Source organism: Argentina silus, assembly GCF_951799395.1.
Source record: "Argentina silus genome assembly, chromosome: 2".
Classification (NCBI taxonomy): Eukaryota; Metazoa; Chordata; class Actinopteri; order Argentiniformes; family Argentinidae; genus Argentina; species Argentina silus.
In genome coordinates, this window is record NC_139656.1 from 12,139,040 (window position 1) to 12,153,466 (window position 14,427).

At 41.6% G+C, this 14,427-nt stretch overlaps 1 protein-coding gene across 1 annotated transcript in view; it reads right to left on the bottom strand.

The window, feature by feature from the left end:
- Positions 1-1,244: 1,244 nt before the first annotated feature.
- robo4 (roundabout, axon guidance receptor, homolog 4) overlaps positions 1,245-14,427 on the bottom strand; it is a gene marked incomplete at its 5' end in the record, with an annotated part of 28,182 nt that continues 14,999 nt past the window's right edge. The window contains 11 exons of the mRNA XM_083665163.1: positions 1,245-2,587; positions 4,145-4,164; positions 5,135-5,479; positions 5,800-6,036; positions 7,997-8,144; positions 8,320-8,427; positions 9,245-9,562; positions 9,807-9,922; positions 10,030-10,072; positions 13,756-13,953; positions 14,114-14,285. Coding sequence (XP_083521289.1) covers positions 2,325-2,587; positions 4,145-4,164; positions 5,135-5,479; positions 5,800-6,036; positions 7,997-8,144; positions 8,320-8,427; positions 9,245-9,562; positions 9,807-9,922; positions 10,030-10,072; positions 13,756-13,953; positions 14,114-14,285 — 1,968 coding nt within the window. The 3' untranslated portion in view covers positions 1,245-2,324. The remainder of the gene's footprint in view (positions 2,588-4,144; positions 4,165-5,134; positions 5,480-5,799; positions 6,037-7,996; positions 8,145-8,319; positions 8,428-9,244; positions 9,563-9,806; positions 9,923-10,029; positions 10,073-13,755; positions 13,954-14,113; positions 14,286-14,427) is intronic.

A 14,427-nucleotide genomic window follows, 5' to 3' on the forward strand; every position in this document is an offset into this window, starting at 1 on the left:
AATCTCTCCTGAGATGTGTGCAAACCTGGTGACCAACTACAAGAAACGTCTGACTTCTGTGCTTGCCAACAAGGGTTTCTCCACCAAGTACTAAGTCATGTTTTGCTTGGGGATCAAATACTTATTTCGTTCGATCAAATGCAAATTAATTGATAACTTTATATAATATGTTTTTCTGGACTTTTTTTGTTGATATTCTGTGTCTATTTGTTAAAATAAAAGTACCATAAAAATTATAGACCGCTCATTTCTTTGTAATCGGGCAAACTAACAAAATCAGCAGGGGATCAAATAATTATTTCCCCCACTGTATATATATATATATATATTACTATCCTTGCATTAAGATGGACTCAATTCAACTTATTGAGTGATTTGTTGATGATATTTTTGCATTTTTTAGCTAATTTTAAGAGTGTCATAGCAAAGGGTCTGAATACTTATGCAAACTAGGTATTTCTGTATTACAATTTTAGTGTTGTTGCTTTGTCATTATGGGGTATTGTGTGTGGATTGATTTAGGGTTAGGGTTAGTTTAATCAATTTTAAATTGAGTCTATAATGCAACAAAATGTGGAAAAGGTGAAGGGGTCTGAATACTTACCGAAGCCACTGTATGCAGGCAGTATGTGTTTGTGTACAGTGTACAAATAAAAGTTGAGAATCTGTACTTTGACCCCAAAGTAAATGTTTGATTTCAAATACAAACTTTTGGAGTATAGAGCCAAAAGAAGAAAAAATGCTTCACTGTCCCATTACTTGCACAGGGTACGTATGTATTTGTGCAGTGTGTGTGTGTGTGTGTGTGTGTGAGTGCGTGGAGAGGCTGGTGGCTTTTCTTGCCAAGCATATGGCCGTGGGGAGTGAGAGAGATGATGGATAATCCCTCTGGAATCGTAGCCTACACAGACGAGAGGACGACACTGTGTAACAGTGTGTAATGTGGTTTCTATTTGTTTGTTGTCAGGATTACCACAATGTAAAACCTTAACACAGATTACTGAACAACCTGTGGCCTGTTGACAGACCGTATGGGAATTAAATGTAGAGCGAGCGATAGAACACAAGAGACAAATTCCTAGGAACATCATCAGGGGATTAAGCTAATTTTTCTATGATAATCTTTTCCTCCACATCTTTCTACTGCACATTGCAATTGTTTTCTGCAAAAGTTGCAAAAGTATTTTTCTGGAATATTAATTTAAGACAAACATGGTATCAGATTCTGAGAGACATGTTTTCTTTTTATTATCAATAAGGCCACAAGATAAAACATTGGGTTAGTTGAGCTTCAAATAGTACACTTTTAATTTTTTCTTTTTTTTAGGGAAAACATATTCCTCATCTCCAGTGAGACAGATATTAATCCAGTCCTACTGGACCTATTCTTACAAAATGAAAATCTTAAAAAAAAATTCAAATAGATTCTACTTATTGCTCAATTTATACACATTTCAGCAGGTACATAGGGCTGAACCATCACTTGAGATACATGCACGCAATATGGACATTCACATAAATCATGCATTGATGTCAGAGGGAGATTTGTGGAAAAAGTCCTTGTTACTTATGCAGATCTGCAATTCAAATTCAGGCCCAAATTATTAGTTTCAATTCAATTTGGAAAAGAAAACACAATCTCAAATAGAACATACCTACATCTTCAATATTCTAATCTAACAAATCTTCAAAAAGAACGGAAAAGGCAAAAACATTTCTCGATAAAATAATACAACTATCCTAGTAAACAGAGGATGACAAAAACATTTAAAAAAGAGAGAAAATGTGTTGAAAAGTCACAGTGTTCATGGGTCATTAAATAAATCTGTTGCATATTTACATTCTATTGCAAATGATTAGTAAATGGTCTGTACAACTTTGCTTTGATGGTTTTTCCTATATGCAGTGGTAAGATTATAGCCCCAAGAAAATTCTGAAAAGCATAAACAGTGCCACAGAAAGTATAACACTAAAAATACTTGCTCTGATAAAAACTGAGATTTCTTGAGAAGTTGAAAGGGAAACGTTTTTAGTGTTGTTTTTCTAAGGTGCTTCTGTTGAGCTTAATAAACCAAAAGCTAAGTCATTCATACACACAAAATGGAGGACAGAGAGCCCTGAGGTAATCGTGGAAACCTCGTATAGATAGATAACCAATAACAGTCTGCATCTGGTAGCACGGACATGGAATTTTAACCAACAGTTGGGTGGTGAATTCTATTTCAATCCCATTTCCAACTTCATTCATGACTTGAAAATAACCTTTCAGCCATTTCCAGTTAATGAATACTCACTGATTTGACATCAACTCTGTGTGAGGATGCTCATTGCTGTGAGGACTTCCCGGTGCCGCCAACTTGTCCACCCCTGCCCTCTGTGGCTCGGCGGTCATCATGGCGATGACCCCAGGAGTCGAAGTCGGGAACAACCCGTCCAGGGTACTGGGCACGGTACTGGACCTCCATCTCCTCCACCCAGGTGGTGCTCCAGTCCCACACTGGCAGGGGGTCCAGATCCCCGAAACACGAGTCCCCATCTTGGCCCAGGGGGAACAGGGTGCTCAAGGGGGATGTGGGGGGAGAGAAGTCTGTATGGAGAAGACACACCGAGAATTAGGACAACTGAACAGACATGGGGTCAAATTGAGTCGGACCTCCCAGGTGTGCCAGATGTGTGGGATAAAGTGATAAATAAGTAACAATATATACTTGTTGCTAATGGTGTAATGTAGATTTTTTTTATTTTGGACCAATTTCATTCACAGGGAGGGTGCATTCCAATTTTGTCAAATTAAGGGTGGATAATTTCTTGGTTCGATAGCTAGGACAATTAAGTAAATGGATTCCCATGCCAAATATGAAACGCTTTCAGTTGTTCCATAACTAGTGATTAAAAAGGGTTGGAACTGGCTTGGAATCCAGGTCTAAGTCCCTGCTTCTATACAGCACATTTCAAGCCATTGGCATTGACAAAAATCCTAACCGATGATAAACAATTTTGATTCAAGATTCCCCACCACCACAACAAACATGTATATAATGCACAGTGCACAATGTTCTATGCTGGATTCCTTTCACTGTGGCTATAGTATTGAAAAGAACATGTGGGCAAATACAGTAAAGTTGAATCCAGCCCACATTTGGAGAGAGAGGAATGATTGATGACTCTGTGGAAATGATGGCTTGGTAGCTTGTTCAATTTGCTGGGAGGTCCTAAGTAATCACTTGTTGCCACCCCTGAATCCCGCGCTAGCACCCTGCCTAACATTCACACACAGAAATACACGTAAAGTACATACAGAAATGCACACGTGTACACACACGCGTGGGAGACACTCTCACCTCAATCACGTTACGTCCCATAGGCCACTGTGACTGACCACACAAGCACTGTCTATTCCCGCGTGTACCAGTTCTACGCATCCCTATATGCAAGACCATATGTAGCCATACTAGACCAAGCTGGACACAACCCCCCAAAACTGAGACAGAAAATGCTGATAAGTTACATTATCCAACCCTGGTATAGCCAGTATGGCACCTTTGCCTCTAACAACATCATCCCTTTCTATGGGAGAGACTCCCTGTAAAATATTTCAGGACACCTATGGCATTGCGTATTTTTGGACATCTTGCAATACAACTGGAAGACAACAGTATATTGGATGCATACAACACATGCCATGTTTTGTGTTCATATGTTGTCCAGTAGCAGTTTGACTACCCCAGAATGAGTCAAATCTATGGTAAGAATGATATACCCGAACTGTTGTACAACATTGTATAATATATATGATAAAAAAGGGGTGAGAAATTAACTCCTTAAACCTTGTTGTACAGTGCCCTGGGTAAGTAATGGTACAGTGAAGCATGTTTTCTTCTTTTGGCTCTATACTCCAAAAGTTTGATTTGAAATCAAACAATTATTATGAAGTTAACGTGTAGATTGGTTTCACCATTTATAAATGACAGCACTTTGTATACATAATGCCCCTATTTCAAAGCACCAAAAGTTCCTTTTGAGGTATTTTTTCCAAAAATCGTATCATCGGGAAATGAAATGCATGTTCAATTGGATTTAAATCTGAAGACTGACTTGGCCAGTCAAGAACCTCCACTTTTTGATGGCAGTAAGTTTGTCTTACCGTGTTGATGTTCATGTACACTTCAGAATGCATTCTGCATTCTTCACAGATGAAATGGTATGCTGTAAATCTTAGGCAGATCCTTTTTTCTCCAGACTTTCCTCTTGTAGTCACTCTTTTACGTGATAATATTTGTCTTATCTGTCCACAAGATCTTTTTTCAGACCTCTGCAGGCTTTATTAGGTACTTTTTAGCAAACTGTAACCTGAACATCCTTTTTTGAGGATAGCGAGTGGTTTGCACCTTGCAGTAAAGCCTCTGTAGTTTGGCTTGTGACAAATTCTGCAGATGGTAGTCTCTGACAAGTTCTTAATTATGGTGAGCATTCTTCAGTCATCCACTGTAGAAGTCTTCCTTGGTCTACCAGGCCTTGCGATTGCTGAGCTCACCAGTGCTTTCTTTCTTTTTAACTATGTTCCAAACTGTTAAGTCTAAGGTTTTGGCTATGTTTCTGATTAATTTTTTCTGGTATTTCATGATGGCTTCCTTGACTTTCATTGACGTCTCTTTGGTCCTCATGTTGAAAGACACCAAAGGCAAATGCAAAGCCTCAAATCAATACTAGACATTGACAGCTCTCTTATGCCTGCACAAATGTGACGGAACACACCTGACTAACCAGAAACACCTGCCAAGCCAATTGTCCCATTACTTTTGGTGCCCCCCAAAAAATTTGGTCATTTCTAAATGGTGAAACCAATAGGTACACAAATTCCATCAAATAAAAATTGAGAATCTCTACTTTAACCTTATAGTAATTGTTTGATTTCCAATCCAAACTTTTGGTGTATAGAGCCAAAAGAAGAACAAATGCTTCACTGTCCCATTACTTACGCAGGCCACTGTATCTCAAAGAGGACACCAACTCATCATTCCTTGGTCAGAATGCACCATCTAGTGGTAGTTGATGGTTAGTAATTTAACAACTAAAAATGGACTGGGAGTAGAGCATAGTATGTTATTGTTATGTTATCTTGTGAAAACGTTGCCCAGTCTTGCCTGTGAAGGAGGCTCCACTCATGGACTCGGCGGCCACGGCCAACACGCGGGCAAAGTTTGCGTCGTTCATGAAGGAGCCAGCTGAGGAGCTGATGAGGCTGGTGCGAGCGCTGGCCGTGTTGCCCGCCGACACAGAGCCACAGCCATTCCACAGCGAACCCTCCCATTCACTGCCACAGGAGGAGGGAGAGCTGTGGAGGTGGGCCTGCTGAGAGCCCATTGGTTGGGGCTCCTGCTCGTCTGTGTTGATGTCCTCCAATTGGTCAGAGGGGAGGGGCCCGCAGATGTAGCCCAGGGTGGGCATGGGGAAGAAAAGAGATTTCTCTGACATGGCGCTGAAAACAGTAAAATGTGTATTTCAAGTCAGTGTTTTGCTTGAATGGTCCACTTCCCATGCATCTTTACTTAGTACACAATCATGCTGCACTAAAATTCGCCATCATTCTGTGATTCTGACTTTGGGTCTAGCTTAGAAAAAATTATGAAATTAGCAATATCCACTAGTAAACCCTGTCCTTCCCATACTGTAACGTGACATCTTACGCTATCTTCTGATATCAAACAAGTATAATGCAATACAGCATACCCCCATTATCAAGCTTCATGGCTCTCCTAGATCCCAGATCACCATTACCAGTTTCCATGGCTACCCTACCTGCGCCTCTCCGCCTTGGGGCTGAGCTCCAGGTACTGGGTGACTTCCTGTGACATCAGTGTCGCTTCCTGCTCCTCATCAAATGACATGCAGTAGGAAGCAGTAGACAGACGGCTGTAGGAGGGACAGCCTATGGTGTTGGTATCGGTGGAGCAGACGGGGCCACAGTGGATTGATGCAGCACACACAGACTGGAGGGAGCCAGCATCTACTGTCAGCTTAGTGGAATGGCTGGAACTGGGGGGAGACATGGGTCACGGTCAGATTGTCATTCACAATTTTCAGCTGTTTAAAGTCCAGGGCTGATACTGTTTAGTTGACTAGTCGACTATTTAGTTGTTTTGCTCGTAGTCGACTGAGATCATTTTCGTCGTTAGGACCCGTAATCATATTTTGAGTTCTGATGGCTGATGAAAAGATGAGAAACTCAGCTTTCTAACCATGCCAAATTTGTGTCTCAACCCAATCATGAGCTAGAACGAGCCAGTAAGCCAACCAGTATTACTGAACACTGACTTGGATATGATTTTCACTCCTGAAGAAATCCACCTCTCATTTACAGATTCTGTCGGGTTTATTCAACATGTGTCTGGACCCACGCACATTCGAAATCATACCCTAGACCTTGTTTTAACATGGAATTTATATTTTGAATTTAACTATTTGCTCTCATGACCCTGTACTATCAGATAATTTTATTATCACTTGGATTGAAATGGGTTATTAATAACCTCCCAGCCTCTATCCATTTGCACTGAGCTGTGGGAGCCCCTAGACCCTTGCCTATTGAATACAATGACATACAGATTAATCTCTTTAATGAGAAACACTCTGCACACTGTTGCCCCTCTCAAGAGTAAAACAATCTGCCAGAAGAAGCTTGCACCCTAGTATACTCAAGAAATGTGCAGATACTCCTTCAGAGAACAAAGTTTACACACACAGGCTATTGTGTAGGAAATACAACACTACAGCAGGTATCAAAGCTGTGTGCTGGAAAACCTTGTTAGTCAGAAGTGAAGTAATAGAGGTGCTCATTTTGAATTTCCTGTCTTTTGCGGCTTTATACAAGCCATAACTTCTCACTTAATAATGATAATAATTGATAATTCATTGTTATTATACACTCACCAAACACTTTATTAAGAACACCTGTACACCTTCTCATGGTGGAGGTGGTGTAATGGTGTGGGGAATGTTTTCTTGGCACATAGGGCTTGTTAACACCAATCAATCATCGCTTGAATGCCACAGCATATTTGAGTATTGTTGCTGACCATGTGCATCCCTTCATGGCCACAATTTACCCATCTTCTAATAGCTACTTCCAGCATGCACCATGTCACAACGCGAAAGTCGTCTCAAACTGGTTTCATGAACATGACAATGAGTTCAGTGTTCTTCAGTGGCCTTCCCAGTCACCACATCTGAATCCAATAGAACACCTTTGGGATGTGGTAGAATGGGAGATTCACAGCTTGAAAGTGTACCTGAAAAATCTGCAGGAATTGCGTGATGCAATCATGTCATCATGGACCAGAATCTCAAAGGAATGTTTCCAACATCTTGTGGAATTAATGCCACGAAGAATTGAGGCTGTTTTGAGAGTAAAGGGAGGCCCTACCCAGTATTAGTAAAGTGTAACTAATAAAGTGTTTCGTGAGTGTATGTCCTGGGTTATTATTTCAAATTATGTCATATGTCTCTGAGAACAACAATCACCAACACACATGGGATGAAATAAAAAACGCTTATACAATAGAACATGCCCCACTATTTCTCTCACTGCTTTTTTGAAACATAAAAAAAATAGTAGCCTCATAGTGTCTAAGTTCTATATTGTGAAGGTTCTGTATTGTGGTCTGTTTCTCTGTTTTACATAAAACAGGTGGTTAATTTATAGAGTCAGGTGGTACCTTCCTATGTACATTATGAGTTACTCTGTATGTGTCACAAATGGTGGTCTTGACACAGAGACAGGACGTCTAGAACAATAGGAGGTAGAGGGGAAGTGGTATGAAGAGACTTGCAAGGTTGTGTGTGTGTGTATGTGTGTGTGCGTGTGTGTGTGTGTGTGTGTGTGTGTCATCTAGAACAATAGGAGGTAGAGGGGAAGTGGTATGAAGAGACTTGCAAGGTTGTGTGTGTATGTTTTTCCTGAGCTGTGCGTGTGTGTGTGTGTGTGTGTGTGTCTCACCCTTCCTCTGAGCTCAGGCTGTATGTGTCTGTAGTGTCGTCCATTGGCAGCACGGGAGGGGTGGGCAGCATATCCACCAAGTGTAGGGAAGCAGAGTAGTGCAGGATGCGAGGCGAGCCTACAGGTTTAACACACTCTGACCGGCCACCTAGACGAATGCACACATTTATGAGTGTGTATTTTAGTCTAAACACCTAGCAGTTTTAATATTTGAGAAGGGCAAAGATCAGGCAATGGTCAAAACATTGTCTGTTATGCACAATATAAACCAAAACAGAAATCAAGTATTCTGATTAGAATACCATTGATTGTGAGAGCAATACCTGGAGGGAAGTGACTGTGCCTCTGTTTGTAAACCCTAGGTGCTGCCCTCACTGCCAGTGCCTCATTCCTAGAGGGCACCAAGGGGGCACTGTTCACCGCATGGAGCTCTGAAACAGCAGAAAAGTTTGAAATACCAAAGGATACCAAGGTAAAGCCTTCTTTACCTCTAATCACAATAAATTACAAATAATCATGGGCACATATTGTAGGTCCAAATGATCTTAAGTGGCTAACTTTCCATGTGTCCTTTCCTTAAACAACTACTGATAAGTAAAGGGTCTTGATAGGTTTCCACTATGGCTGTCCGTTTATTAAAATGTATTAATTGATTTTAGGGGCTTCATTAGTTGATTAATCTACAGATTAATCTGATGTGGAAATTAATTATATGTTTTCGCCTTATTTTTCACCTTGCAATTTAGGTGGTCGACATTCCTAGACATAAAACCCAAAGTTGTGCCTAAACAATGAGTATGGGAGTAGCAGGGTACTTTACAAGTTAACAATAAAATGATGGCCTACAAAACAAAGGTACGAATTGCCATTCCCATCCCCATAGATGGGTGCTACAGTACCACTGATCTATTTACCTATACAGATCTACTGTAGATCATTGGTTGCTACTTGCTTGAACTGAGATTCCTTGGTAGAACACTCTTGTTTACTTGGCTACATGTTACTCTAGCTTTAACTTCTTGTCCTTGTTCTGATATATAGAAAATGATTTTAAACTAAAGCTTGAATCGATTAGTCTGTACAGCTCTAGTTCCCACCATTATTATTATTTTATTATTATTATTCTAATTAATAGTCTATTCTAATCAGTAGCCATGAAGGAAAACAGACAATGTGAGGAACCTAGGAATGGATGTGAGGAAAACATGCTCACTGACTACTGGGACATATTAGGTCTAGTCCTTTTACCACGCTTGTAATTCTTCTCCCAAGACTCTTTGAGCACGCCCATCTTGGGCTGGGAAGGCAAGGCCTGTTTCCAGGGCAACGCCTGCCCCTCCTGGACCAGGGTGGTCTTCACAACAGGCTGGGAGATTTGCAGTGTCTCCCCCCCGTGCCGGGAGGTGCAGTGGGGCATCTTGGGACAGCGGGAAGGGCTGTTGAAGGTTTTGAGGCCGTTGCCGGTCAGGTCGACGTAGAATGTCCCGTAGACGCCACAGCTGTCAGGCACGATGGGGATGGCCGTGTCCAGACAGCTGGGATCCTTCTTGGCTGTTATGGGCATCGCTGTAGAAAGATGGGAGAGAGAAGATGTAACGCTTCATAGATTACTTCAGTGATGGCAGAAGACATAAACAAGCCATACACTCTGAACACACAAAGCAGAAGTAGTTGGCAGAGGCACACTTGCATGATGAGCAACCATTGCCTGAGACAGAAAGACTTGTGTTAGCATCCAACTATCCAACGCCTCTGCTTTATTTTGGTGGGTTAACATGGAGGCACAGTACAGAAGTAAAGTAGAACTCACTGGTCTTCCTGAAGCCTGGGTTCTCCTGACTCTGAGCCCAGAGGCCCTGGTACTTCTCATCACACTGGGCTGGCCTCCACGCCCCTGAGATCCATGGAGAGTCTGGGGCTGCCATCCTATAGGGAACAGGTATGGTGGGATAACATGTAACAAACCAGAGGGTAGAGGAAATAATCTTCCTCTGAACAATAGACTCATGCCACACTGTATTTCTCCCACTTACCTGTGCTTTATGATGAGGTCCTCACTGGCCAGCCTGTACAAACCTGCAAAACACAAAGAAATTACCACTTAGCGATTATTTTCAAATGGGCACAAGCAGATACACAAGCATAATCTAAAGTTTGAGCCTGACTTGCGCTCTTGTGGATGGCTCACATAGAGGAGTGTGTCGTCTTCACAAAATATGCTAATACGATTTTTGCACCTCATGCCTCAATTTTCCAAAAGACATACAATAGGGTTTTTTATACGGGTTTAATCCCTGGACACCGCCGCGCCGCCGTGCAGTATCTGCGGTGTGAAGTGCTGCCGAAAGTCACCACAAGGTTATGAGTGAAAATGGTTTAAATATCAGGTTTGAGGACCAAGCAATGAGCAATGAACTCCTATCTACTCTCATCACGCATTCTCTCAGAGCGCGGGGGAAATGTTATAGCGAAATGTCTTTCGTGAGGAGGTGCTGCCTAAAATGCCTGGGGTGATAATGTCTTTGGATTAACCTTAATTTAGAAATAATTAATGGACACTTCATAAAATGATGTCAGACATGGAATATATGTGGTACTGTGTCCGCGAAATTGCATATTAATTAACTCATATGATATAATGTTCTCAGTTGATTCCGCGCATTTCAGCTATATGGACATAAATATGTTAAGCGTGAACTCAAAGCGGTGCCAGAGCGGAATGTTGAAATGTGAAAAATCAAGTTTATTATAGCAGCTCATGAATTGCAGATCACGCATTCTCTATCAGTACAGAGAAACAGTGGAAAATGTTTTACCGCAGTCTAACATGAATAAACGCGAGTCGGGTTTAATAATGTAACAAAATGAGTGGGATTGAGATTGGATAGAAAAGTAGGGCAGGACTGCGCGAAACCTACAGATCGCGTCGCTCACCGACGCGATCTAAATTTTCTAAATTTTCGTTAAAACATGGAGCAAATAAAATACTGTAATGTAATCTTGTTTTGTGCGCACATTTTTTTTATCATCATGTCATTGCCTATTTGGGAGGTGCCGTCAATCTTCTGCGAACTAACGGAATTCGTTAAATGAAGAACTGTACTGTTCTAGGGGTCAACTGTACTGTTCTACTGCTATCATTCGAATTGTTTTTCTTCAGTGGCTAGATAAATTGTTCCCATTTGTTAATGGGAAACGATTATGAATGCCAAATACGCTACAATCCGCCCACCTCTCCCCCTAATTCTTTTGAAATGTATTTTAGCAGATTAGGCAGGCCTAATACAGTACGTGTTAACATTTGGAATTAAAAGTATTTGAGGGCTATAATAACAGTCACATAAAGAGTCAAGTCAAGTGAAAGTTTGTTGGTCATACACAGGATAGAGGTTGTAAACTGTCACACAGAACATTTTTTATCACATTCCGGATGCGCATTCCATGAGTTGGGTGGATGACCAACACCAACTGGGATGGTTCATGGGGCTAGTGGAGCTTGCCTGTCAAGCCCAGGGACTTCGTCATGGACACAACATCGCAAAGGTTTCCTGCCATGACCGAAGGACACCGGAGAAGCGTCACGGACAGAATCAGCGAGTCCTAGCGCTCAACCGCCCGGACTGTTCTTAGTGTACAGTACATGGACGCACTGTATGCCTTATGTACGACCTTAAATAAACACTTTTCTGTATTTTTATTTCTGCATCAGTTTAATTCTTTATCGAAATGTCATACACAATGTTCAATAAACTCACAAATAATAATAACTTTGGTTTTCATTAGCGACTTGTCACAGTTAGCCACGTTACTTGTAGGCCTGCTGTACTACTGTAGCATACGTCTCGAATATCAAATACAAATATTTGATCACTGTGTCTTTGAACAATCTGGATTAAATAGATGTGTTTACGGTTAAAAGATTCATTTTAGAATAATAGCTTTTGCCTACTGGTTATTAGGAGATAAATATAAAACTATTGTCTTTTAAACATATCTTTACCATTCAATATGTCACAAATATCAGTTGCTGAATAGCACTTTGATTAGTGTTGATATTTGGAATGGTGCCCGCGGCCTATCCACGAATTCTATTGAAATGTATTTAACACAGCATGTGCTAATATTTGGAATGGCACACGCGGCCCTACCCATTGATTTACAAAGCACAATTGAAGACATGATAGGTTCTAAATGAAGGTTTATCCAGTACAGGCAGTAAAACTGCGGTGCGCGTTGACGTACAGTAGGCTCTTGCTAGATTTTACATGGCATGTAAAGACTTGTGATTGATTCATGAAAGCTTTCATGTTTAACAAGTGATAGGCAACATTTTCGCTGGGTAGAGAGGCGGGGACAGACTGACAACATGCTCTGGACAAATAGCCAAAATGCAAGGGTGACCAGATCCGATTGACAAATGTATGCAACGCTCTCCTCATCAGAGCTGTTTATTTGTTTTATTCTCGTCATTGCACAAGCATGAAAACAATTTTCACTGATTCATGAAAGTTCTCATTTCAATCATCTGAAATACGTTCAGTGCCAGAGCAGAAAATTAATGACACGTACTGCGCTCTTTGCTTTGTGTGTCCATATACAGTAGCCTACTGCTGAAATACCGGAATCAACTGAGAAACATTATACCCAAATGGAAACAACAACTCATAAGCTACTCTTCACATAATTAATCAGGCAGCAATGTTTGTAAACACACTGTAAACATATCCACATACGATGCCTCCTTGTGGTGGTTTTGACGAGGTGAATGACCTGGAGAAAAAGGGAGGGACTCGGTATAGTGAAGCGTGAGGGCACGCTCTCCCGAACGGAGAGGATAGTGTAACGACACTGTAAGACCCGTTAGCAGCTCTGCCAAGGGAGTCAACTGTCTTGGTGTTGTCGGTTTGTAAGCGGAAGCTTTTGAGTTCGATACCCGCTTAGGGAAAGCTGCTCTACCCCGCTGTTCGCTACAATATTATAGGTAGCTCCTACATATTATCCATCAGGATTTTGAGTGAGCTCTCCATACCCAGGCCGTCGCTGGCAACTTGGTTCACAAGCCTTTTCCTCGCATTCGTTCAGGGTTTCACTCGCCTCCAGTCTCTCAGCTATTGAATGTTTATCTTTAAATCTTTGTTTTTAAAAATTGCTTTTGATAGGAGATGTAGCATTTATTGAGTTGGTGATTCTTTGCCAGATTTTTTCTTTAGATGACGCACTAATTTTCCCACTTTGAAGTAAATCTTTGTTTTCAATTGTTAAGTCTAGCAAATGCGTGATTTCATTTGAGGTAACGTTTTCTGACCTGGATATCCCCCCTTCCAAGTCACAGTCTATTGTAAAACAATAGGAGTGAGGAGTTATTTAAATAAGTTATTTAAAGAAGGTGTGTCTGCCTCCTTTTGCGCTTACCTCTGCACAGAAGTGCAGCATAGAAAGATCTTTGAAATTAGCTTCTCAATACAAAGGCAACGCGTGGGTGCAGGAAAAGGCACACGTAAGTCAGCTTTTAAGTTTCTTTGAAAATCACCCTGTAACGTTTTACAATGATGTTAAATAGCTTTCTATGGTTTCACCTTACTCTAAGTCTATGATGTAAATATTAATAGCAATAGCATCCAGTTCAGCTAAATAATCCTATATCAACTCATGAAAACCGAATTAGCCGCTAATGCTAATTGTGTATCCATAATTATACAATGGATTAGTAGTTATTTCACACATGCTATGCTAATCCTTGCTAAAATAGCTCCCCTGACCTTTAGCTTTGCCGTGGCCTCGTCTAAGGTGGTCAGGCCTGGTGTGGCGGCGATACAGACAGACAGCGGTCACCATCAGGACGCACCACAGGAGGGCGCCAATGGTGCCGATGAACACAGGGTCCCTCAACACAGCCAGGACCTGAGTCATGTCCCCCCCAGAGCCACCTGACTGAGAGGCTCCTGACCACTGAGGATCTGAGAGGTAGTAAGTCAGGGGAGAGAGGGGGAGCAGGAGAGATGGATGGATAGAGAAGTAGGGAAGAAAGGAATAGAGCAATTTAGAGAAAGGTGGGGACATAAAAACAGATATTGAGACAGATTTTACAATGCATCGGTCATACATGTTGTCACTTACCTATGACCAGTCTATGGGGATCACTCTGTACTCCCACGCCTGCCCCGTTAACCGCTGCCACTCTGACCAAGTACTGCTTCCCTGGGTAAAGAGTAGTTATCTCCAGAGTGTGAGTCCCACTGTTCACGGTCCAGTTTAGGAACTGCTGCTCCTCTGACTGTACACACCACACCTGGAGAGGGACACACACACGCATGCACACATGTGTGCGCGCACGCACATACACACACACACACACACACACACACACACACACAAGTAAGCAGGGCAGTGCACTACTAAAACAACTAAGGATACCGAATATATAGGATGAG